This window comes from Marmota monax, unplaced genomic scaffold (genome assembly GCF_021218885.2).
Source record: "Marmota monax isolate L192 unplaced genomic scaffold, Marmota_monax_Labrador192_F-V1.1 WCK01_AAM20220418_F8-fsc00068, whole genome shotgun sequence".
Lineage (NCBI taxonomy): Eukaryota > Metazoa > Chordata > Mammalia > Rodentia > Sciuridae > Marmota > Marmota monax.
The window spans coordinates 2,695,252-2,720,342 of NW_026692352.1; the positions used below are offsets into that span (position 1 = coordinate 2,695,252).

General features: G+C 39.7%; 2 protein-coding genes across 4 annotated transcripts in view; one reads left to right on the plus strand and one right to left on the minus strand.

Moving 5' to 3' along the window:
* Xndc1n (XRCC1 N-terminal domain containing 1, N-terminal like) overlaps positions 1–16,145 on the minus strand; it is a 44,686-nt gene extending 28,541 nt beyond the window's left edge. Inside the window, exons 1-6 of one of the 2 annotated variants that reach the window (XM_046441827.2) lie at positions 15,636–16,145; positions 9,007–9,182; positions 5,569–5,710; positions 4,659–4,814; positions 3,395–3,573; positions 103–188 (exon numbers count right to left, since the gene is read on the minus strand). In XM_046441827.2, the coding sequence (XP_046297783.1) occupies positions 103–188; positions 3,395–3,573; positions 4,659–4,814; positions 5,569–5,710; positions 9,007–9,051 (608 nt within the window). In that variant the 5' untranslated portion in view covers positions 9,052–9,182; positions 15,636–16,145. The remainder of the gene's footprint in view (positions 1–102; positions 189–3,394; positions 3,574–4,658; positions 4,815–5,568; positions 5,711–9,006; positions 9,183–15,635) is intronic. The other variant, XM_046441826.2, reaches the window with a different exon arrangement.
* Positions 16,146–16,300: 155 nt separating this feature from the next.
* Rnf121 (ring finger protein 121) overlaps positions 16,301–25,091 on the plus strand; it is a 65,209-nt gene continuing 56,418 nt past the window's right edge. For both annotated transcript variants that reach the window (XM_046441837.2, XM_058578510.1), the window contains exon 1: positions 16,301–16,380. In XM_046441837.2, the coding sequence (XP_046297793.1) occupies positions 16,318–16,380 (63 nt within the window). In that variant the 5' untranslated portion in view covers positions 16,301–16,317. The remainder of the gene's footprint in view (positions 16,381–25,091) is intronic.

The following is a 25,091-nucleotide window of genomic DNA, read 5'->3' on the forward strand; positions in this document are numbered from 1 at the left end:
CCAGGCTGGACTTGTGTGCTTGGGAGTGACATGGTAGCCTTTCTCTTCTAGGAGAAAGATCTGAGAAGTGACTGGTAGATCTTTGCTCTGGCAGCTACATACGTCTGGGGTTCTGGGAAGAATGTCCTCCGGATAGAAGGATTAGCCAGCCAGGGTTGAGGATGCGACTCCTGAGTGTCAGAAGAGCCCTGAGAACAGAGAAATATGGAATATCAAGATCCACCACCAGGGGACACTGTCACCTAGGAACTCATCTTAGTGAATGTATCTGCTGTAACTTATACATGGTATATTGGCAGATGTGTGCAGACTCTCAAATTCTCTTCTGGTTCTATGATATAAGATTCTGTGATTTTGTATATTTAGTTCTCCAATGCAAAGAGTTTTGCCATGACCATGAAAACCCCCATGGATAAAAAAAATACACCTATTGGAAAAAACAGGGCTATAGAGACTGATATCATGTGCAAACTTTTGTTTGTCATGTTCAAACTTTCAAAAATATGTATATTTTAATTGTCCATATATAAAATTGATTTAAGTCATTCATCTCTATATATCTTTTTATACCTCTATTTTTAATTTAATTAATTAATTTATTTTTATGTGGTGCTGAGGATCGAACACAGGGCCTCATACGTGGTAGGCAAGCGCTCTACTGCTGAGCCGTCTATATATCTTTGAGAGAAAAAAATAATATGTATGTATTTATTTGATAATATTGTTTAATTAACAGTATGATTCATTTTGTGAACAATTTTGTTCATGTGCAATAAAAGCCTACCACATTTGGTCATCATTTCTAGCTACCTATAAAGAGATGTTTATATATATATATATATATATATATATATATATATACACATGTATAAATGTGCGCATATATAGATATCACATGATCATTTCTACATAGATTTTTATTTAGGTAGTACACTACAGTTTCTAATTCTTTGTCAAAGCAATGCATCTGTGAGGTGGGGTTGTGGCTCAGTGGTAGAATGCTTGCCTAGCCCTCGCAAGGCACTGGGTTCAATCCCTAGCACCACATAAAAAACCTAAATAAACAAAGGCATTGTGTCCATCTACAACTAAAAATATTTTTTTAAAAAATGCACCTGTCATTATTGACCTTTTTATTTTTTCAAATTTCCTTTTTTCCCTTAAGTTAAAAAGAATAATTGGGTTGGGGATGTGGCTCAGTGTCATAGGCTGCTTTCCTAGCAATGTGAGGCCCTGGGTTTGATCCCCAGCCCTACAGAAAGAAGCTACATCTCCAGCCCTTTTTTGTAATTTTTTTAGAGACAGGGTCTCACTGAGTTGCTTAGGGCCTTGCTAAGTTGCTGATGCTGGCTTTGAACTCATAATCCTCCTGCCTCAGCCTCCCAAGCTGCTGGGATGTGCCACTTCATTTGGCTTATTATGGATTCTTCTAAAGGTAAATGTTTTTATAAAGTATGACTTGACCTCATTCTGAAAGCTTGGAAATTAGTATTTTTATTCACATTGACTGTTTACTATTTCTTTTCTTTCTTTCTTTTTTTTTTTGCATTTCTTTATTTTATTTTTTTATTTATATATGACAGCGGAATGCATTAAAATTCTTATTACACATATAGAGCAATTTTTCATATCTCTAGTTGTATATAAAGTAAACTCACAACAATTCGGGTCTTCATACATGTTCAATGTTTACTATTTCTAATTGTCATTATAAACTATAATTATTTTTAAAATATTTTGTTTAATTTTTGAGGATTTTAGTTTTTTTTCTTTACATAATTGCACGAATTTTATTTTATATTTTCTGGTGCTGGGGATTAAACTCAGAGTCTAATACATGCTAGAGTACCACTGAGCTATATCCCCAGCCCTGCCACATGAATTTTTGAGTGAATACTACTAGAAAGGGTAACTAACTAGATATGTGTTTGGAGATAATTATTTAACCTTAATTCTACATGAGATCGATCATTAGAATTTAGCTTATGAGCACAGGCCAGGTGGAGTCAAGCAGCTTGGGTTCAAATCCTCTCCAAGAATTAGCAGTGTGACCTATTTTCTTACTAGAATATTTGTGATCATAATAACTCTATTTCAGAAGGTTAAAAGCTGTTATGTTTTGCTTTCACTCCAATATACCAATTAGAATTACACTGTAGAAAAAAAGGCCTATGACATTTTAGATATCTTAAAATTATAAAACTGAGTATCACCAATGGTTTCCAAATACCAACTGGCTCTTGTCAGAATGTTTTACACTGCCTTTTCTTATGATTTCATGTGGTAACTACATGTGCGTTTAACTCTATTCACTGTTCAGTGCCTTACTGACTCGGGTCTGGAGTTGTTAACTTTCTTTCTTGCAAGCCAATCAAGGTTGTGGAAGTGCAGAGTAATTCAACAGCCAAAATGAAAGAAATTCTGGAAATCCCTTATTTATCCGAAAAGTAAGGTGATCATATATATGTCCTGGTTTGTCTGGGACAGTCCTGTAAATATTTTTTCTTTCTCTTTCTTTCTTTCTGTAGTGGGGACTGAACCCAGGCTAACTGAACTCTACCATTGAGTTACACCTTCAATCCCTTTTATTTTGAGACAGGATCTTGCTAAATTGCTGAGGCTGGCTTCAAACTTGAGACACTCCTATCTCAGCCTCCAGCTGGTATTATAGGTGTGTGCCACCATGCCTGGCTTCCTAAATTTTATTTATTTATCTATCTAGCTATTTATTTATTTACTTACTTACAGTATTGGGGATTAAACCCAGGGCCTCAAGAATGCTAGGCAAACACTCTGCCATTAAGCTACCTCCTCGGCCTTCCCAGGCCCATTTTAAAACATTTTGAGACAGGCATTAAATTGCCCAGACTAACCTTGAATTTGTGATCTTCCTGAGTAGCTGGGATTATAGGTGTGTGCCATTGAGCTGGGCTCATTACAAATATTAATAGTACTCTCTTTTGCCTTTAAAGTGTCTTGGTTTGAATAATAATACTTTATGTGACTATCTGCGACTCCCCTCCAAGGGTCCTTTACACAATGAACTTTTTTACCAGGAAATGTTCTAGGTGCCAGGAATACATTTATAGAACAAGACAAACAGGTCCCTAATTTCACAGAGCTTCCATTTTATTGAAAGGCCAGGGTCGTGGAGATTTAGCTCCATTCACGTCAGCTCCGGGCCCTGCAATCCTGGAACCTGGCTCACTCACTTGCACTTCCCTGTGTAAGGGACAGAAGGGGAAGAGTTCATTCCTACTTGTAAGAAAGGGCAGCATGCCCACCTGTGCTTGTGTGCAGTGTGTCTACCCCTCATTATCAAGCACCAGCTTTCTAACCCAAAACCCTCAAAGGGAGGGAAAATGCTAAATCCTGGTTCTACCCTAGTACATACCTGGCTTAGCTCAGAGCTCACAGGGACTGAGAGATCCATCACAGGGTCATCTGAGGAGTCCAGAGAGGAACGCACCCGCAGAAAGGCCAGGCCAAAGGACTGATGACGTGTGAACGGTTGGGAACAAGTCAGGCGAATTCGATCCCATGATTCTCCTGAGGCTGGAGCCAGGAAATCATCTCAAGGAAAAAAGAGTAACAAACTGAGTGGGAAAATGAATTAATGGAGGGAAAAAAATAAAAGAAAGTTTATCCCAAGGAAAGAGAAGACAGGTTATACAGAGCAAATTTCAACAGGACGAAGAATGAAGACGACCAGTAAATATTCCCCTCAGGTTTAGGTGCTCAGGGAATGGTAATACCAAGTAGTCCTGTTAGGGCTCTTTCAGACCCAGTTCCTTGACTTCTGACCATCACTCCCCCATTATGCTTCCACACCATTTCCAGCCTGGGTACATCCTTATTCTACAACTCTCTAGGGACCTCATCAATATCTCAATCAAACAAGAGGCATCTATGGTGCTAGGGTATGGGGAAACAGCTTGCTCATGGATTAGCTGAGATATCAACCCTTCCCGAACCACAAGACCTCAACCTCGCTCACGATGCTATACGTCCTGCACATTCACTCACTCATAGTATGAAACACTGATGTTACAAACTCTTTAATTTCTAACACAACTCTAATTTCTAACACTATCCAGTCAGGACTTCATCCTCTCCACCTCACATGCCCCTCCAGTATCATTCTTCCTTTATGACATTACAAACACCTTCAATTTAAACACAGACAAATCTTTACTAGGCTCTAAATCCCTAGAGGACAGGAATCAAATCCTATGTTTCTTTTGCAGTGCCCACTGAGCATATCTACATAAACAGAATTCAGGAAACACTATATGCTACATAAAATATAACCATTATGTAGCCTTCTGCTACTTACATCTATACTATTATATACATTTATACAAACCAAAAACATAGTAATTAACATGTGTTTTGTTTCAGACTCTACAAGTCACGGGAAATACCAATCATACAGTAGCTAATAAACATCCCCAGCTATGAGGCATCCTTGTCACGAAGAATTCACATACAAGCATGTCACTCACTAATTAATCTACTTCTTAGGAAGTAGCCTAAGATAACTAAGCCCTTGAACAGGCTCCCTCCCACAATCTATACTCCAAAGCACTTACATCCTCTCTAGTACTGCATCCTTCTTACTTGGGAACATACCCCCCTTCTGCTGTTGCCCTCTTTACCATTTTTAAACATGCGGACCCCTGAGCGGTTCTTCCCCTGCTTTGAATCGGTGAGGGACATTAGTGTGGTTGCAGGGAGCAGGGTGATGAAAGGTCTGTCTAGGGACCAGGAAGAACGGCCCACATCAATTTGCAGGAAAGCACAGCCACAGTTACCTGGGGACAAAAGGATGAGAAAAGGATAAGTGCGATAGAAATAATTATACACAAGGGAACTGGACGGGAAGAGGACATTCCTCACTCTAAAACTAGCAGGTAGTCAGAAAGGTCTGGCAACATGTGGAGTCACACAAGGAACCAATAATTTAATGATAACACAAAGGTTCTGTATCAGGCTACATGACAACATGGAATTACACTAAATGACCATGGGAAGATCCAGCAGAGACTTGCTGCTTCCCTGTCCTGGGCCCTGAAAGCAGTGCCAAATTCTGTTTCTCTTATATCCTTGCTAGGAAGCCCAACATCTTTCTGTCCTAACAAAGTTGGCACCAGATGACTTTGTCAATTCTCTATTTCAAAGAATTCTTAAGTCAACCTTTTCCTATGGACAGTTCACCTTACCAGTAATCCTCAAACACTAATATTTAGAGGTGTATACAAATTCTATTTGTTGACATTTATAATTAGGCCAATGTCCTAAGGCTTTACACAGATCACACAGATCAAAGCCGAACATTGCATAGTTCAAGGAGCTCCATTCACACTGTATTTCATATGAATGGAGACCATGGAGTTCTCCAACACCAAATCGGCCCCAAGGGCAAAGGCCACATTTCTCCTTCACACCTGTGCAGGGCTTATTCCAGAAGGCTGCTTGGCTGGAATGAACTAAGACCTCTGAGTAGTGGGGTTAGAGGGGAATATCACTCCAGTGTCTTACCTCAGAGGCCCCAGGGAACTCACTCACCTACATCAATATAACTAATGGGCACTGCCCTCTCCAGCTGTAGTTCCACTTTCAGTTGCCCACTCTTGTCCTGAGGGCAGCTGAGCCAAGGCCTCCCCTGACTATCTGGGTTCAGCAAGTTCTCCACAGGATACTTGGGATCCTAAGTCAGAGAGAGAAGGAGAGAATCAGGAACTTATACTAAGTCTATGGGGAAAAATATGCCCATGAATAAGGCATCCCTATAATCCCAAGTCTTTTAAAGCACCCTAACATAGAAAGGCACCAGATGGGAATCCACAGTAACACAGGAACCATGTACCAAGAGATTTAGATACCATCTACCTCTATCTATTTACCAGACTCCCTCATTTAATCCTACATGTTTATTATTATTACTTCTTAGTTAGTAAATCAATAAACTGAAGTTTAGGGAAGCTCGGAAACTTACCCAAGGCCTCATGCCAGATAACCAACCAAAGCAGGTTTCTAAAACCAGAGCTTTTAACCATTACACTCTACTAATGTCTTTGATTTATCAGCTATTTCAGACATTTTCTTATGTTTATAACAATCCTAAAAGGGCAAAGATTTTTTTTTAAAGAAAGACAGAGACAGAGAGACAGAGAGAGAATTTTTTTAATATTTATTTTTTAGTTTTCGGCGGACACAACATCTTTGTTTGTATGTGGTGCTGAGGATCGAACCCTGGCCGCACGCATGCCAGGCGAGCGTGCTACCGCTTGAGCCACATCCCCAGCCCCAAAGATTTTTATTCTAAGTTTACAATGGATGCTATATATAAAGTGATTATTCCAAGACAATAATAGTGATATATTTACATAGAAAGAAATTCTGAGTTTTAACCCAAAGTCAGATACTTTTTGGTTGAGAGGCCTTAAACAAACTACTTCCTCTTTGGATCAAAAATTTTTCATCCATAAGGAGAGCGGGGAAGCTAGACACATTTTTTAATAATTTTTTTTAAGAGAGAGAGAGAGAGAGAGAGAGAGATTTTTTTAATATTTATTTTTTAGTTTTCAGTGGATACAACATCTTTATTTTATTTTTATGTGGTGCTGAGGATTGAACCCAGCGCCCCGCGCATGCCAGGTGAGCGCGTTACCACTTGAGCTACATCCCCAGCCCTAGACACATGGTTTCTAACCATGTTATTCCAGCAATAAAATCCACCCCCTCCTTTTTTTTTTGGTGGTGCTGGGGGTTGAATCCAGGGCCTTGTGCATGCAAGGCAAACACTCTACCAACTGAGTTATATCCTCTGCCCCAAATCCCCTTTTTTAACTGAAATCTTATACTGAAGCATGTTATGTGTGTGTTTGAATATTTTTTTCAACAAATAGAAGCAGAGCTCTGGTTAAAGCACAGGTTGGGGGGATGCCTAGAGACATACTTGTCCTCCCTCCTTTCAATTTCTAGAAGTTGGCCCCCACATAGTAGGGTTGGAAACCACAATATTGGAAGAGGGATAATTACTTCATTTCATTTATTATTGTAGTTGTACTGGGGATTGAACCCAGGGGTGCTTTACCACTTAGCTATATCCCTAGCCCCTTGTATTTTTCAGTTTGAAACAGGGTCTCACAAAATTGCTGAGGCTGGCCTCGAACTTTCAATTCTTTTGCTTCAGCCTGCTGAACGGCTGGGATTACAAGCATGTGCCACCATGTCCAGCTTCTGGCATTTTTTTTTTTTTTAATACAAATGAATCAGTCTTACCTAGAATTTTATTTTAGTCTGTTAGTACTATTTGTTTAAATTGCTCACACAAAATACATTCCATCTAAAAAGGAAATACAAAGTTCTTCTGGCAGTCCAAAAATAATTGATAGGGCCTATCCAAAGGTCTTCCACTACAGTTTAAAGAAAATCTAAAAGTAGTTTAAAACAAACTGGATGTTTTATTCTCTGGGCCATAAGAGATTTTCAAAATCACTTTGATTTTTTTGAATCCCATCAATTGTCAATCATAGCAGGAAAACCCCTAAGCTGATTTCTGATAATAAAGTTATCAGAGAAAAGAAAAAAAATATATATATATATATATATATATATATATATATATATTTTTTTTTTTTTTTTTTTTTTTGTACTCAGGATTGAACCTAGAGGCACTTACCCACATCCCCAGCCCTTTTTACTTTTTTATTTTGAGGCAGAGTCTTGCTAAGTTGCTCAAGGCCTCACCAAGTTGCTGAGGCTGTCTTTGAACTCCCGATGCTCCTGCCTCAGCTTCCCAAGCCATTGGGATTACAGGTATGTGCCACTGCAACTGGCTCAGTGAATATAATGAATTATAAATGATTACTGGCACCATGAAGACTTGAGTAGGGAAGGTGCCTTGCAAGTTAGCTTAAGTATCACCTGTGTAGGAGTAACTGTGTGTCCCTAGAGTAGCCTTGTGCTATGGACTTCTACACTTCTGGGTTCACAGTGGTACTCAGGACCAAGAGCCAAAAGCACAATATGCAAACTCTATGAAGGCTTTATAATAAGAGACTAATGCAGGAGGCACAGTCTAAATACTAAAAATGATAATGCGATCTTGAGTACCTTCAATTTTATTAAGTTATTTTACATGTGTTATGGTTAGCTTCTAGCTTTTATAAGACTATGAGTCTATGAAGAAAACTGTTCAGGATGACTATGAAGATAAGCAGGATAAGTGTAATTATTGTTTTATTTTACTTAGAAGTTAATATAGTAGTTCCTAAAGACCCTCTAAGGGTATTTCTGAAATGTGTAGGGATGTTTTTGACTATCATAATAACTAATAAGCAATACTGTTATTGGGGCACAGGGTTAGGGATGCTAAATATCCCACTATGCAAATAATATTGCTGTAAAATGTAGACTTATCCCCCGAAATGCCACAGCACCTCTGGAGAAAGACCAGAGTTAACACGAGAGGAGGAATAAATGGGTAGAGCAATGATAATAGAGGAAAATGTGGGAAATGCTCGGGCTCAGGGTCTGGGATTTAGCTCTAAGTGGGAATTATAGAACATTTAGGGAAGAGGCTGAGATCACACTTGACGGTGGTCATGATATCACAGGTCAGGTATGATGTTGAGTGTTCTGGTCTGCTCTCAATGACAAGACTGACCAAATGGTTGTTCTGGGGACCCTGGTGCAGATTCTGGGCCTAGGAACTACCCAGCACCCTTAAGCTATTAGTGGAATCCTGAGGTACCTCCTTTATGGAACTTCAAGTCCCAGGAACATTTCTATCAGTTTCTTGTACTGCTCTGGGAACAACCTGAAGGCAAGAACTATTTTTTCCCTTAGATTCTGGATTCCCAGAGAAGGCATCATGTCCTTTCTATTAGACTGGGAGTTTCCTGAAATTAGAGCCAAGTCTCCTACTTTGTTCATTCCTCTCAGTCATCAAGGAAAACAAACAAACAAACAAACAAACATGCCCATTGATTGATATACCTGAGAGGAAAATGACACCACATGACTGATCTTCACAGGAGCCATGGCAGGCCTATCAGCTGTCCAAGTACAGGGCAAAAATGCTTTATCTCAAGAATTCTTCTGTTACCACTTTGACACTGGTTTATGTTTTGGTTTTAGCAGCTTCCAGAAGAACAAGAATCTTCACATTACTCCTGAAGAAAAAAACAAAAGAAAAATAAACTACTATCAACTTTGGAGGCTGAGGATCTCAAGTTTGAGGTCAGCCTCAGTCACTTAGCAAGAAGATGTCTCAATTTAAAAAAAGGGCTGGGGATGTATTTTCAGTAGTACAGTGCCTCTAGCTTCTATTCCCAATACTGCCAACCAACCTACCAAACAAAAAAAGCCCATAAGAAAAAGAAAAAAAAAAAAAAAGACAAAAAAAAAATTATGGCTGTTTCTCTAATTATATGAGTTTTTGAGGCCATCAGCCCATTTCTTTCTTTCTTCTTCTTTTTTTTTTTTTTGTGTGTGTGTGTTCCCAGGGATAAAACCCATGGCCTTGATCAAACCCAGTGCTGTACCACTGAGCTATATTTCTAGCCCTCAGCCAGTTTCTGATGATTACTACTTTGGGCCTAGTGGGGGTGATGGGCAGGGAGCAGATCTGAACCATCTAATGAGATTCCAAAAAAAGTGTGAAATAATTGGAGTGCAACATCAAGGCAAGAGAGCAGCAAGTACAAAACATATTAATGTTAATGTTGGATTTATATGTAGATGAGTTCCTAAGAGTATGAATTGCCCCTTAAATTGTTTATAATTTTTTTTTAAAAAACAGTACTGGAGATTGAACTCAGGAGTACTTTAACTACTGAGTTATACCCCCAGTCCCCTTTCCCTTTTTGCTGGCCTCAAGCTTGTGATCCTCCTGCCTCAGCCTCTGGGATTGTAGGTGTGCTGCTCTACCTCTCCAGGCTTTTTGCTGAGGCTGAAATTGTAATCCTCCTGCTTCAGCCTCCTGAGTTGCTGGGATTATAGGCATGCAACATGATGCATGGCTCGCTAAACTTTTTATAGGAAAAATTTAAGTATATGGAAAAGCATACATATTAGTATAACAAACTGATGCATCCATCACCTAGCTTCAAAAATTCCTTAGTGAGAGATGTTTTAAAGTTATCTGAATGGATTTCAGTGAGTTCTCTCTTTAAATATTTATGCTGGCTCATTTTATTCATGTTTTCTCGCTGATCCCGGATATACTCCTGGCCATAAAGATCCTTTTTTGTATCTCCAACCAAAATTTTTTTTCCTACCTCCAAGACTCTGCTCATGCCATTACCTCTGCTTGAATTGCTTGTTCTGATATAGAAAGTTAGGGATACAGAAGGAACATCAAGTCTCTAAAGGAAAAATATTCCTATTAATATATAGAACAAATAATTCACAGACTGTCTAATGAGCAGGATAAAGGAGACTAAAGGACAGAAAATGGTCAAAATGTAAGGATGTACTAAATAGTCCACAAATTACTTTCAACTTTCCAGTTCCCTATCAGTTTTTTGGAACATAGCAAAATAGGAACAAAACCTCAACAGAAAGAGATCATTAATCTTGTCAGGGAAGGGAGCTAACATTTGATTGAACCATAACCCAGTGATCATCAGAGATGTTCATGTAATCGAAACCTACATTCCAAACCCCCAGTGGGAAACATGATAATTCTGAATCCCAGAGGGAAGTTCAATCCTTTTGCATACAATATTCCACCTAATTATGTACCCTAACAAAAATCCAACCTTCAGCCCTGGCAATGTGGCTCACTCTTGAGATTGCCTGCAGCAGGGAGTAGACCTTTGCCTTTTGCCTTATAACAAAGCTCTTCCTCTCTTTACTAAAATTCTTATTTGTGATGGAGCCAAGGACCTGGAAGTTCTAATTAGAGGTCTCCTTCAGACCTCCTCAGACCCCTTTCAGACAGTTCCCTTTCCAACTTGTCAAATTGAATGCAGTTTAGTGATCAAACTTCACTTTACCTCTGCTTCATCAGTTCCAAGTGATAGCTCCATCCTATCAATTCTCACTTAGCACTTAATAGAGTGCCTCACACAACAATCATTTATGTCCTATGTTCCTTGACAAATTGTAAACTCTTGCAGAACAGGTTTCATGTCTGACTTGTTGCTGTATACCCAATGTAAGAGGCAGAAAAATTGAGCTCCAAAGGGCTTGAAGTCACGCAGTGGGGTAGTCTGCAGCAACAGGAGTAACAAAACTCTTAGTGACTACCTCCTAATTATCAAGCATTCCTAACAGGTCAATGTGTTGTTAAGGCTTCAAAGACAGAAGAATGAAGGATGAGTCCTGAGTCACCTCTTTAGTCCTCCAGGTGTTTTTTTTTATTTGGTACCAGGTATTAAACTCATGGGCACTGAGCCACTGGGCCACTGAGCCACATCCCCAGCCCTATTTTGTATTTTATTTAGAGATAGGGTCTCACTGAGTTGCTCAGCATTCTGATTTTTGCTGAAGCTGGTTTTAAACTCATAATCCTCCTGTCTCAGCCTCCTGAGCTGCTGGGATTACAGGTGTGCACCATTGGCTCCAGGTGTGTTTGTTTATTTGGTTTTTTTTTTGTTTTTTTTTTTTTTTAAAGATCGAGTGAGAGAGGGAGGGAGAGAGAGAGAGAGAATTTTTAATATTTATTTTTTAGTTTTCGGCGGACACAACATCTTTGTATGTAGTGCTGAGGATCGAACCCGGGCCGCACGCATGCCAGGCGAGCACGCTACCACTTGAGCCACATCCCCAGCCCTGTGTTTGTTTATTTGTATCAGGAATTGAACCCAGGGTGCTTAACCAGTAAGCCACATCCCAGCCCTTTTTATTTTTTATTTAGACAGAGTCTAAGTTCCTCAGAGCCTCACTAAATTGCTGAGGCTGGCTTTGAACTTTCCATTCTCTTGCCTCAGCTTCCTGAGTTTCTGGGATTACAGGTATGTGACATCACACCCAGCAAGTTCACCAGATTTATGAAACTGATTAGTCCCGGAATGGGAACTCACTGGACATTCAAATTTTTATTATTCTCTGTGAGATATTGAAAACATCAGAATTAGATATAATCTGTTTTAGATAAACTCACAGTACAGGTTGTGCATCCTTAAACTTAAAATCTAAAATATGACAAAATATGCCACTTTTTTAGCACCACCATGATGTCACAGTGGAAATGCTACATCTGACCTCCTGTGACAGATTTCAATGAAAATGCAGGTGACTAAAATTACTGCATAAAATCACTTCAGGTATAAGGTATATACAAAACATAAATGAATTTCAGTTTAAAAATGGGTGTTATCCTCATGAAGTATATGCAAATATTCAAAATCTGAAAAATCAAAAAATCCAAAACACTTCTGGGCCCAGCATTTCCTATAAGGGATGCTTTACCTGTAATATATTTGTGATAGAAAAACATCATTTTTTCATTACCATCAAACAGATATCTGATTTAACAAGCCCTAAGCCACATCCCCAGCCCTATTTTGTATTTTATTTAGAGACAGGGGTCTCACTGAGTTGCTCAGCACCCTGCTTTTTGCTGAGGCTGGCTTTGAACTCATAATCCTCCTGTCTCAGCCTCCTGAGCTGCTGGGATTACAGGTGTGCGCCACTGGTGCATCCTAGTTCTATTCACTCAATAGATCCAGGCTGGACACTGAGAGGGCGTGTGAGCTAGGGTTACAGATCTGCAAGCTAATGAATTCAGACATACGAAGAACAAGGTGTTGAAAATCAGTGGCTTGGGAACCCCGAAGTTGTTGATTTTGGATATTTGATTTTGTTTTGTTAATATTTGGGGAGTTCCTAGTAGGTATCAGGCATTGTATTAGGTGTTGGAAACACAGTGGTGAATGACACATACAATCTTTTGTAAGAAGATAATCAAATTGCCCAAGAGATTAAGTTCTTACAGACCTCCTTGCCCTTACAAATGCTGTTGTTTCTGGGGCTTTTTGGTAACTGTTTACCCTATGTCCCTTCTTGCTTCTTGAGGATATGGATTTTTGTCATGTTCATCATCTTCTACATCTCAGAGATGGTCTAAACACCGTAGGCACTAATAAATATTCACTGAAAGAAGAGGATATTATATAACTCCAATTAGAATTTCAACAGATATTTCTGGCAACCTGAAAACTCAACAATCAATTAAAGGTTACAAATTGCTAAGATGTTTCCAAAAAGAAAGATGAAAGAGGTAGGGTATCAAATTTTTTGAAAAAATCATAAAGTTTAGTAATTAGAACATACTGTCTATAGAAATAGGCAAATAGATTCTAGAAACACTGGTATAGATGAGAACTCATATCCACCAACTGTAAGATAGAGCAGGATAGTAATTCTTTTAGAAAAAGATGAGGTAATATATATAGTCAAGGTATTCAGAAAATTGGTTGACAATGTAAAGAAAAATGAAAATAGATCCCTATCTTGCAACTATTTAAAAAATTATACCCCAGCAGGGTGCGGTGCTCCACGCCTGTATTCCCAGCAACTTGGGAAGCTGAGGCAGGAGAAATGCATGTTCAAGTCTAGCTTCAGCAACCTAGCAAGACCCTGTCTCAAAATAAAAAACAAAAAGGGCTACGGATGTGGCTTAGTGGTAAAATACCCCTTGGTTAAATCCCCAGTACCATAAAAAAGAAATATATATATGGCATATATTTGTGTGTGTGTCTCTCTCTCTCTCTCTCTCTCTCTCTCTCTATATATATATATATATATATATACACACACACCAGTGGATCAAAGATGGAAACATGAATAACAATACTTTAAGACAACATAAACTAGGTTAAAATACAGATGGCTAAGAAAAAGGTTACTTACAACACATGTAAACTTGGCTAGTATTCCAAGTATATTTTTTTAAAACCTACAAATCAGTAAGAATAAGCAAACCAATAGAAAACTGGGTAGAAGATGCAATTCACATAAGGTGAAATCTGAATGAACGAGTGTCCATATAGAAAAACTCATAGCCTGGTAATAAGGAAATTGCAAATATATTTCTTTCCTCTAAGACTGGCAAAAAACTTAAAAGTCTGATAATAGCCAGGCACAGCGGATCACGTCTATAATCCTAGTGGCCAAGGAGGCTGAGAAAGGAGGATCACAAGTTCTAGGCCAGCCTCAGCAACCTCGCAAAGCCCTAGGCAACTTAGTGAGACTTTGTCTTAAAATAAAAATATAAAAAAGGGATTGGGATGTAGCTCAGTGGTAAAAGTGCCTCTGAGTTTAACCCCCAATAACCCCAGCCAATCTTACAACATAAAGGAATGGCAATAATGTGGGGAAATGATTCCCCTCATAAACACTTTCAGCACATATTAATTCTAAGGAGCCACATTGCAAGAATAGTCACATGTGGCTAGTATTTAACTTATTTGAACAGCAGCTCTGGAGACTCACATGTGCATAAAGACACATTGTTTCTGATATAAAAAAAAAAGGAATGGACAAAGGAAATATTATACATCATAAAAAAGAGCACAGTACAATGGTTAGGAATGAATTGGATGTAAATATACATCTATATAGGCTTTAAAAATAATAGTGAAAGAATGAAGTTAGGGGGTGATATATAGAAAACAGCATTTGTGTTCATTAAAAAAACAAAATCAGGATCTGGGATGTAGCACCATGGTAGGGCACTTGCCTAGCATGCGCAAGGTCCTGGGTTCCATACCAGGTACCACAAAAGTAAAAAAAATAAAAGCAACACTATGTATCATTTAAGGATACACATATAATTTTTTTAAATGGGCTGAATAAAACACACAGCTAATTTATAATAAAATTTGTTTTTATTGCTGATGAGAGGGTAATGGATCTGAGAATAAAAGACACAGATTAAATTCAATTTTTTTCTATATTAACCTTTTAAAAAACCAGGAAGCAAATATATCATATCAATAGTCAATCTGGTGTGCTGAGAATACATTGTTTGTAATATTCTATTAATAATTTCCATATATAAAACTTTCACAGACTGGGGATGTGGCTCAAGCGGTAGCGCGCTCGCCTGGCATGCGTGCGGCCAGGGTTGGATCCTCAGCACCACATACAAACAAAGATGTTGTGTCCGCTAAAAATTAAAAAAAAAAAGCTTCACATAATAAAAGTTATTGTTTAAAGTAATTGAGATGTCTGTAGGTAGTAAATATTAACCTGTAAGTTCCTGTTGGCCCCCAAATAAAGTCGGCTGGCATTCTAGGTTTTCTGAACTCACAGGTCATCCTGGAGTTGATCTATCATCAATAGATCCAGACTGGACGCTGAGGGGGCGTGTGCGCTGGGTTACAGGTCTGCAAGCTAACGAATTCAGACATACGAAAAGTAGGGTGCTGAAAATCAGTTAAGAAGGTCTAAGTGGAGGTGGGGTGTGCAGAAAGCGGGTAAAGGTGAGAGCTGGGGAAGCAGAATGTGGGGCAGGAAAGAGTATTAAGATGTGTGAAATAGCAATGACAGCCTCTGCTGCCCTGAATCTGAAGAATCCCGAACACGCTGCTTTGTCCACTTCTTTGATGCCACCTCCCCCCACCACCACCCTTCGGCTACTACGCTCCGGGTCAACAAACCCCAACGCTCCTCACCCGAGACCAGGAACCTCAAGAAGTTATACCGCGCCTCTGGTCGTGGATCACAAACATTCTCCCGCCAATTTGGTCCTCTGGCTTCCGCCTTCTGATCCTGGTAACACACTTGGCCCGTTGAAGCTCAGGAACGCGTTCTGGAACCTAAACTAGCCGCTGTTCCTGTAAAACGATTCCCACCGAGGCAAGGCAACTGGTGCTACAGCCAGAAAAATACACTTGCATGTGTTTTTAATGTATATTTTTCACTTTAATTCTCGAGTCGAGAGAGCGCAATTTGAACCTCCGGGTTAGATTCGGTGTAGTATGGGAAATGTAGTCCTGAGTCTCCACGCTGCGCTCCTGGAGCCCACGTCAGGGAGTGTCGCGAAAGTTGCTGGCTTAGGGGTTCTTCTCTTTGATTCTCCAAAGGGAATAACTGGAGAAATAATTGCACTAAAAATAATGTAGGCGAAATTTCTCACTTTCCAAGAACGATTCCCCGAGGAAGCTTCGAAGTGTACGGGACTCCTCCTTTCTAAATCTAAAAGAAGTAGCAAAACGTCTCGGTCCCTGACAGGTGTGCCCCCAAGTCTTGGTGCTCCGCCCCCCCGCTAGAGTCCCCGCCGCTGATTGGCTAAGAGCAAATGAGCGGCGGAAGCAGCTGGCTTGCGCGGGGAGGAGGGAGGGGGTGAACCTGAAGATGGCGGCAGTAGTGGAGGTGGAGGTTGGAGGAGGTGCTGCGGCGGAACGGGAGCTAGATGAGGTAAGAGGAGATGAGAGACAAGGAAAGAAGAGACAGCCTGAAAGCGAAGGAAGGGGCAGTGAGGTGTTAGAGAAAGGAGGTCCTAGGAGAAACGGGAAGGGTCCTGAGAGGGAAGAAGGAGCTGACTGGGGGGCGGGATGAAGGAAATCTGAGGTTCTCTTGACTCGGGCGCCCTGAGGTGGTCTTGGGGGTAGAAGACATGCAGTAGCTTCAGAAATGTAAATGAAGGACAGAGAGAAAGCCTGGACGGATGGAAATGTTAAGATTTTGAGATTATTAGTTGGGGGGTCCTAGGGTAGAACTAAAGGTCTGAGAGGTAGCTTTAGAGTTGAAGGGGCGTGGACTTCTGCAATGGAAGGCCGGGCTTTCTCTGTGGGAGAGGACTCTAAGCTTGGCGTGGGGGTTGGGCATGCGGATGGGGGAAAAAGTACTAATCTCAAGTATGTTAGCTTTGATTTAATTTTAGGTAGGAACTATTTCAATTTCATCCTTACAGTTTATGTACATAAAGTTTTGTTCAACGAATGGATGATTGAATGATTGTATGAATGGATGAATGAATGATTCATCCATTCACTTAAGTATCACCTTTGTTCCGGGTCCTGGGCAAGGTACTAGGGACACAAGGGTCCCTTCTCATGTAGAGCCCACAGTGTAGTGGCAGGAGACAGACAAGAAGATTGGGCATTGCATCAGAAATATAATGGTGGTCTTGAGAAAAGGACACCAATTCATTTTGAGCTAGGGAAAGCCTCCTAGAATTTGTTGAATCATAAAGGTTTATGATTTTGTTAAATAAATTCTTTGAAGGTGAACTTGAGAGTGCATGTCTCCTTTCCTATCTAATTAGCATTTAACAACTGATGTATTCAGTTGTCAGTGGACCTTGAATCACTGGAGGAAGGAGTCACTGAGTTTGAAAGGAATGAAAAGATAGGCTGAGAAGCAGAGAGAAGGTGAGGAAGGAAAGGGGAAAAAAATCCTGAGGCTCAAGAGACAGTGATAGATAGAGTTGCTTGTGGTCTTGTGTTTGACAGCATGTAGATAAAGACAGCACAGAATAATAGGAAGAGGATCAGTTGTCAGAGATGGAACCAGTAGGATCTCTAAGGGGTCAGAATTTTAGAGGCCCTGTCTGTGTTTGGTGGAGGAGAGTGGGGAAAGTTTGGTGATGAAGCTCAGAAAAAGGAAGTGGACTTAGGAAGCAAAGACTATTGCTTGATGGTGGGTTAACTTAGTTTAAATGATTGGGATCATTAAAGTAAGGGAAGAGACTGAGAAACTGACAGGTGGTTGTTCCCAGCACTGTCTGTTGAAGCATTGTCTGTTGTCTCCTTCCTCCTAAACACTAGAAACTAGAGATGTTTGAATACCTTTAGATTGGTAAAGTGGGGGTGGTTGTGGAAATGACTTCCAAGGCTCCTCCTACTTTAAGATTCTATGATTATAGTTGGCTGTGGTTCAGTGAGATATATTTGAAAACACCTTGAAGAGAGTAAATGCTGTATTGAAGTTATTGCTTATTGTTTGTTAGTCATGGGCTCTCCTTTTAGAGGTTGCATGTATCTCTTTCAAAGAGACATTTAGTTGCATATATAAGGGTTCATTGAGATGTAGAGCAGAAGTTTTGGAAGAGGAAAAAGAACTTAAGGTTTTCATGTAAGACTTTTTTTTTTTTTTTTTAAACTTTTGATTCTTAGTTTTTCTGTATTGTTTAAGGACTTTAGAGCTACTAGTAGTATAATATATCTTCCAGAATGTTAGGCTACAGGATTTTTTTTTTTTTTTTTTTTTTTGGTACCAGGGATTGATTGGTACTCAGGGGCATTCATCCACTGAGCCACATCCCCAGCTCTATTTTATATTTTATTTAGAGACAGGATCTCACTGAGTTGCTTAGCACCTTGCTGTTGCTGAGGCTGGCTTTGAACTTGCAGTCCTCCTGCCTCAGCTTCCCAAGCCACAGGGATTACAGGCGTGCACCACTGTGCCTGGCTAGAGGTCATCTTTATATGAAACCACTTGTGTTCATCCCAGAAACCTTGTTACATATTTTATTTTCTGAGAAAGAATATAATCTATTATCTGGAAATTCTATGTGAACTGAATTTCTATCTATTCTTTTGTGTGTTTAAGATAAAGTAACTCTGAGAAGCAGAAACAGTCATCCCCTTCAAGCTCCAGAAAGAACAGAGGTCTGGTCTGGCAGACCTTAGCTTGTGTGTTTCCTTCTAACGTCTCCCCAGCTGTTTCTGCTCAGCCATCACTAGTGAAATAGAAGGTGAAATTCATCATTTAATATGTAATTATAGGAATCTATGTGTGTTATGCATCAAGAATTCAAAGATGAGGGGCTGGGGCTGTGGCTCAGTGGTAGAGCACTCGCCCAGCATGTGCGAGGCACTGGATTCGATCCTCAGCACCACATAAAAATAAATAAATAAAATAAAGGTATTTTGGCCCACTATAGCTAAAAAAAAGAAAAAGAAAAAAGAATTCAAAGATGAGACAGGATTTTTGCCAATTTACAATCCAGTGAGGAGACATGCAAATAGTCCATTACAATACCACTAGATAATTGCTATCATGAAAGTGTGTAACAAGTGCAGCCAAGTACAAGAGACAAACATTAGAGTCTGCTAGGGGCAGTAAGTGAAGTCTTTATTATAGAGATGGGTTTGAGCTGAAAAATTAAAGGTTGGGCTTACCAAAAAAAGATGTGATTTGCATGTGACATCAAAGTTGCTCTCTGTTGCACCTTCTGCTTGGTTAGATTCTATTGTTGAGACCAGATTATATAAGAGTAATGGGTAGTCTGACTAAAATGGAGCTAGTGTACTTTTCTTATACTTTGGAAAGAATGAACATGGTGTGGTTTATTCTTCAGGTTATTGTATCTGGGTTTTCCAATAGCAGATGTTGTCAGCATGATACATGGTCTGGAATAGAAGTTCATTCATATTCCTTTCTTCTTTTTGTCTGGTTTCATTTTTCTCCAGATTTTGAGAAGTAATTTAGGCTTTTTAAAATGGCTTCTCCTGCTTTGTGGAGGTGAATAGAAAAGAAGATTTAGGAAAGAGCTACCAGTAGAAAAGGTTATTATTTATTGAGCCCTAACTATAAATCAGCACTTGTTTAAAGCCCTTTACCTTTGTAGCAGTCCTATGAATTAGATGTATTAACTCCATATTTTAAATGAGCCAGAGACTAGAGAAATAAAGAAGTTTCCCAGGATTCCACAGTTTGAGAGTGAGGAAGTATAGATTCTGGCCAGGTTTCTCTGTGCTATAATGAGTTTAGCGTGCTATACTGAGCTCCGTAGTTCTATTTCTCATGCCACCATTTGTGTTCTAGGGGTTATGTGATTTCAAATTGAATAGTCTTAGCTGGGCATAGTGGTACATCCCTACAATCCCAGCTATTTTGGAGGCTGAGGCAGGAGGATTGTGAGTTCAAAGCCAGCCTTAGCAACTTAGCGAGGCCTTGTTTCAAAATAAGAAATTAAAACAAGCCTGGGGATGTGACTCAGTAGTTAAGAGCCTTTCTTTTCAATCCCCAGTACTTAAATAAAATTGTATAGCCTTAATTATCTCATGTAAAAATCGATACAGTATATTGATAAGTAGTTGTGATTTAGAAGAGCATTTTGAATTTCACATTTTTGAGGTAATATTTTTTAGTATTCTGTATTTATGATTGAGGAACTGAGCTTCCAAGGATTTAAGAGATGCTGAGAGTCTGCAGCTATAAGTACTGTTACTAAGATTCGAATCCACATTTCCAGCCAGGCATGGTGATGAACGCCCGTAATCCCAGCAGTTTAGGAGGCTGAGGCAGGAGGATCATGAGTTCAAAGCCAGCCTCAGCAATTTAGTGAGACCCTGTCTCTATCTAAATAAAATACAAAAAAAAAAAAAAAAAGATGGGTCGGGGTTGTGGCTCAGTGGTAGGGTGCTTGCCCAGCATGTGTGAGGCACTGAGTTCAATCCCCTGGATAACATAAAAATAAACAAATAAAATAAAGGTATTGTGTCCATCTATAACTAAAAAAATATTTAAAAAGAAAGAAAAGAAAAGGGCTGGGGATGTGGCTCAGTGGTTAGGTGCCCCTGGGTTCAACCCCTAGTACCAATAAGTAAGTAATTAATAAGTAAGTAAATAAACAAAAATAAATAAATCCACATTTCTGGATTCCAAAGTGTTTATTTCCCATCAGTTTAAAGACTCAAATTGCAAGCTTATCTTACCAAAGTTAAACTGCCCCTTATATTCCAAAGTCCTGTTTCCAGCCAGTCCTGGTGGTGCATTCCAGTATTCCTAGTTACTCAGGAGGCTGAGGCAGGAGGATCACAAATTTAAGGCCAGCCTAGGCAATTTAATGAGACCCTGTCTCGAAATAAAAAGGGCTAGGAATGTAGGTTGGTGATAGTGTGCCACTGGGTTCAGTTCCTAGTACAGGGAAGTGGGGAGTCTCATTTCCAAAACATGAAACAATTTTTTTTCCCTGAGAAGATCAAAATAGGGATTAACCAAAAGAATGTTATTCTCTCTAAATAAGTCCTTTATTTGCGTTATTTGCTGATAACTTGATTCTGCTGAACCATTATCATGAGGAATGATTAGCCAAGTGGTAGTTAGGGAGATGAGAGATGGGTTTAGCCAGCTCTGGTCAGGCATTAAACAGGCTGTGATGATTGGTACTCAGTTCCCTCTCACAACTGTAAACCTTGGTGTGCTTGAGAATATTAGTTGGAGTGCCAGCTAGGAGACCCAGAAGCCAACCTACTCCTAGAGCCAGTGATTTTCTCCTCAATGGAATAGCTGACTAACCTCTGAGAGGAATTAGAGTCATCCTTTTGGCACTGGGAGTTGTTTAAGTCTTAAAGGTAGAATAGCATGTCTGTACCCAATTGTGGCCAGCCAACTCTCTGGCTAGTACCTGTGAATTCTGGATGTATCCATTTTCAGTGCCTGCTCATCTTCCAAAATGATGCTATATCATGAAGATTAGCGCATGCTGGAGATCAAAGCAGGTATCCTAAATGCAACTAACTAAGGTATTACTGCAGGTGAATAATTGATTTCTTCAGGGTCCTGTTTTACATTTGTTAGAAGAGGAGATCTGAGTCAAGCATGGGGTGTGAAGTTGTATGCGGTAATCCCAGCTACTCAGGATCACAAGTTCAAGACCAGCCTTTGCAACTTAATAAAATAAAAATAGAACTGAGATCTAGCTTTGTGGTGGAGTGCTTGCCTAGCATGTACAAGGCCCTGGATTTTCTACCTAGTACCATTAAAAAAAAAAAAAGAGAGAGAGAGAGAGAGATTGGACTATGTTGGTGGCTTTTAAACTTTTATTTAATCATTAATCTCTTTACTTAAAAGCTCACTTTGAAGACATTTTGGTCCTTGAAGAGACTCAACAGAAGCCCTAGGGTGTTTAAAGCCACAATTTAAAAATGAAGGAGCTGTCTTTTCTGGCCCACTGATTGGGTCATCCTGTTTTGTGTTCCTTTAGCCCCCTCTGTTTTTCTAGCCCAGCTCTACCAAACATTATTGTAACTGTCTTCCCCACTAGGCTGTAAGCTTCATGAGAGAACAAAATCCTAGTCTTTCTTGTTTATTGTTTTATTCTCTTCATTCAACATTATTCCCAGTATACAGTAGGTACCCAATAAGTATTTAATAATAATAATTATTATTTTTTGTGGTACTGAGGTTTGAATCCAGGGATGTGCTAGCACTGAGCCCTAGTCCTTTTTAAAATGTTTATTTTGCAATAGGGTGTTGCTAAGTTGCCACAGCTGGCCTTGAACTTGTGATCCTCCTCAGGCCACCCTGACCCCAGTAACTAAGATTCCAGGAGTCCACCACTGTTCCCAGTGGTATGTGCTTTCTTTTATATTTTGGTACTGGGGATTGAACCCATGGGTGCTTAACCTCTGAGCTGCATCCCCACCCCTTTTAATTTTGAGATAGGGTCTTACTAAGTTTGCTTAGGGCCTCACTAAGTTTTTGAAAATGGCCCTAAGCAAACTTAGTAAGACCCTATCTCAAAATAAAACCTTGTGATCCTCCTGCTTCAGCCTGCTGAGCTGCAGGGATTATGGGCATTCACTACTACACCTGGCTTTATTTATTTATTTATTAATTTTGAGACAGTGTCTTCCTAAATTTTTGAGGGTCTTACCACATTGCTGAGTCTGTCTTCGAACTTGCAAACCTCCTGCCTTAGCCTTCTGGTGTGGGCACCCAGCTCTGTGTACTATATTCCTGGTTGCTGCCAGGTCTTTATTGGTGCTGTCCTGTCTGTGTAGAATATCTTTCCTTTTCAAATCCTATATGTCCTTTAGGATTCTAACCTAAGTCTCACTTGACTTCTAGGATTTTTCCAATCTACACCTTTAGCTTTTTACTCTGCCTTTTATGGTTTTCTCTGTGAAGGTTTAAACTTTTATTTATCAATCTAGTCATCAGACTTCTGAAGCACCTTCTGTGTGCCAGGCACTGTGCTATGCCTGATAATACCAAGATGGATAAAGTATGATAACTGCCATTAAGGGGTTTATAGACTAGTATAGGTAGAGAAAGACTGATAGGTAAATGAAAAAACATGTCATAGGTGCTGCAATGGTGGAGTAGGTACAGTGGGTAAATCAAGGAGAAATGGCAGTCAGTATCACATTTCTTCTTCCTAGGGTGTTTTTTGTTTTGTTTTGTTTTTGTGTTGCTGGGCATTGAACCAGTTAGTTTGGTAAAACCACAGCAGACAGGCTGTGGAAGTTCCCATTCCTTGCTTCTTTAAAGCAATAATCAATGTTTTGTTTTTTTTGTTTTGTTGCTTTATTTTCCTCCTGTGGGTCTCTCCCTGAAGACATTTGATAAGTGTTCCTGGTTTCCAGGTATTTTCTTCTCTGGGGATTTTTGGTCCAAGCCAAGATCTTATTGAGGGATTAATGCATGTTTGAGTTTTTTTTAAAAAAAAATATATATTTTTTAGTTGTAGTTGGACACAATACCATCTATGTATTTATCTATCTATCTATCTATTTATTTATTATTTTTTTTTAATGTGGTGCTGAGGATCAAACCCAGTTCCTCGCCCATGCTAGGTGAGCACTCTACCATTGAGCCACAACCCTAGCCTTGCATGTGTGAGTTTAATCTTGAGAATCTGTTTGTTTATCTTTGGAATTTTTATTTTTTAATTTTTTATTGTTGGTTGTTCAAAACATTACAAATTTCTTGACATATCATATTCCACACTTTGATTCAAGTGGGTTATGAACTCCCACCTTCACCCCATACACAGATTGCAGAATCACATCAGTTACACATCCATTGATTTACATATTGCCATACTAGTGTCTGTTGTGCTCCGCTGCCTTTCCCATCCTCCACCATCCCCCCTCCCCACCTCTCCCCTCCCCTCCCCTCCTCTCCCCTCCTCTCTCTCTACCCCCTCCACTGTATAACCCTGAGGGTCTCCTTCCATTTCCATGCAATTTCCCTTCTCTCTCCCTTTCCCTCCCACCTCTCATCCCTGTTAAATGTTAATCTTCTTCTCCTGCTCTTCGTCCCTACTCTGATCTTAGTTACTCTCCTTATATCAAAGAAGACATTTGGCATTTGTTTTTTAGGGATTGGCTAGCTTCACTTAGCATAATCTGCTCTAATGCCATCCATTTCCCTGCAAATTCTATGATTTTGTCATTTTTTAATGCAGAGTAATACTCCATTATGTATAAATGCCACATTTTTTTTATCCATTCGTCTATTGAAGGGCATCTAGGTTGGTTCCACAGCCTTGCTATTGTGAATTGTGCTGCTATGAACATCGATGTAGCAGTGTCCCTGTAGCATGCTCTTTTTAGGTCTTTAGGGAATAGACCAAGAAGGGGAATAGCTGGGTCAAATGGTGGCTCCATTCACAGCTTTCCAAGAAATCTCCATACTGCTTTCCAAATTGGCTGCACCAATCTGCAGTCCCACCAGCAATGTACAAGTGTACCCTTTTCCCCACATCCTCGCCAGCACTTGTTGTTGTTTGACTTCATAATGGCTGCCAATCTTACTGGAGTGAGATGGTATCTTAGGGTGGTTTTGATTTGCATTTCTCTGACAGCTAGAGATGTTGAGCATTTTTTCATGTACTTGTTGATTGACTGTATGTCCTCCTCTGAGAAGTGTCTGTTCAGGTCCTTGGCCCATTTGTTGATTGGGTTGTTTGTTCTCTTATTGTCTAATTTTTTGAGTTCTTTGTATACTCTGGATATTAGGGCTCTATCTGAAGTGTGAGGAGTAAAGATTTGTTCCCAGGGTGTAGGCTCCCTATTTACCTCTCATATTGTTTCTTTTGCTGAGAAAAGACTTTTTAGTTTGAGTAAGTCCCATTTGTTGATTCTAGTTATTAACTTTTGTGCTATGGGTGTCCTATTGAGGAATTTGGAGCCCGACCCCACCGACTGTAGATCGTAGCCAACTTTTTCTTCTATCAGACGGCGCGTCTCTGATTTGATATCAAGCTCCTTGATCCATTTTGAATTAACTTTTGTGCATGGCGAGAGAAAGGGATTCAGTTTCATTTTGTTGCATATGGATTTCCAGTTTTCCCAGCACCATTTGTTGAAGATGCTATCCTTCCTCCATTGCATGCTTTTAGCCCCTTTATCAAATATAAGATAGTTGTAGTTTTGTGAATTGGTTTCTGT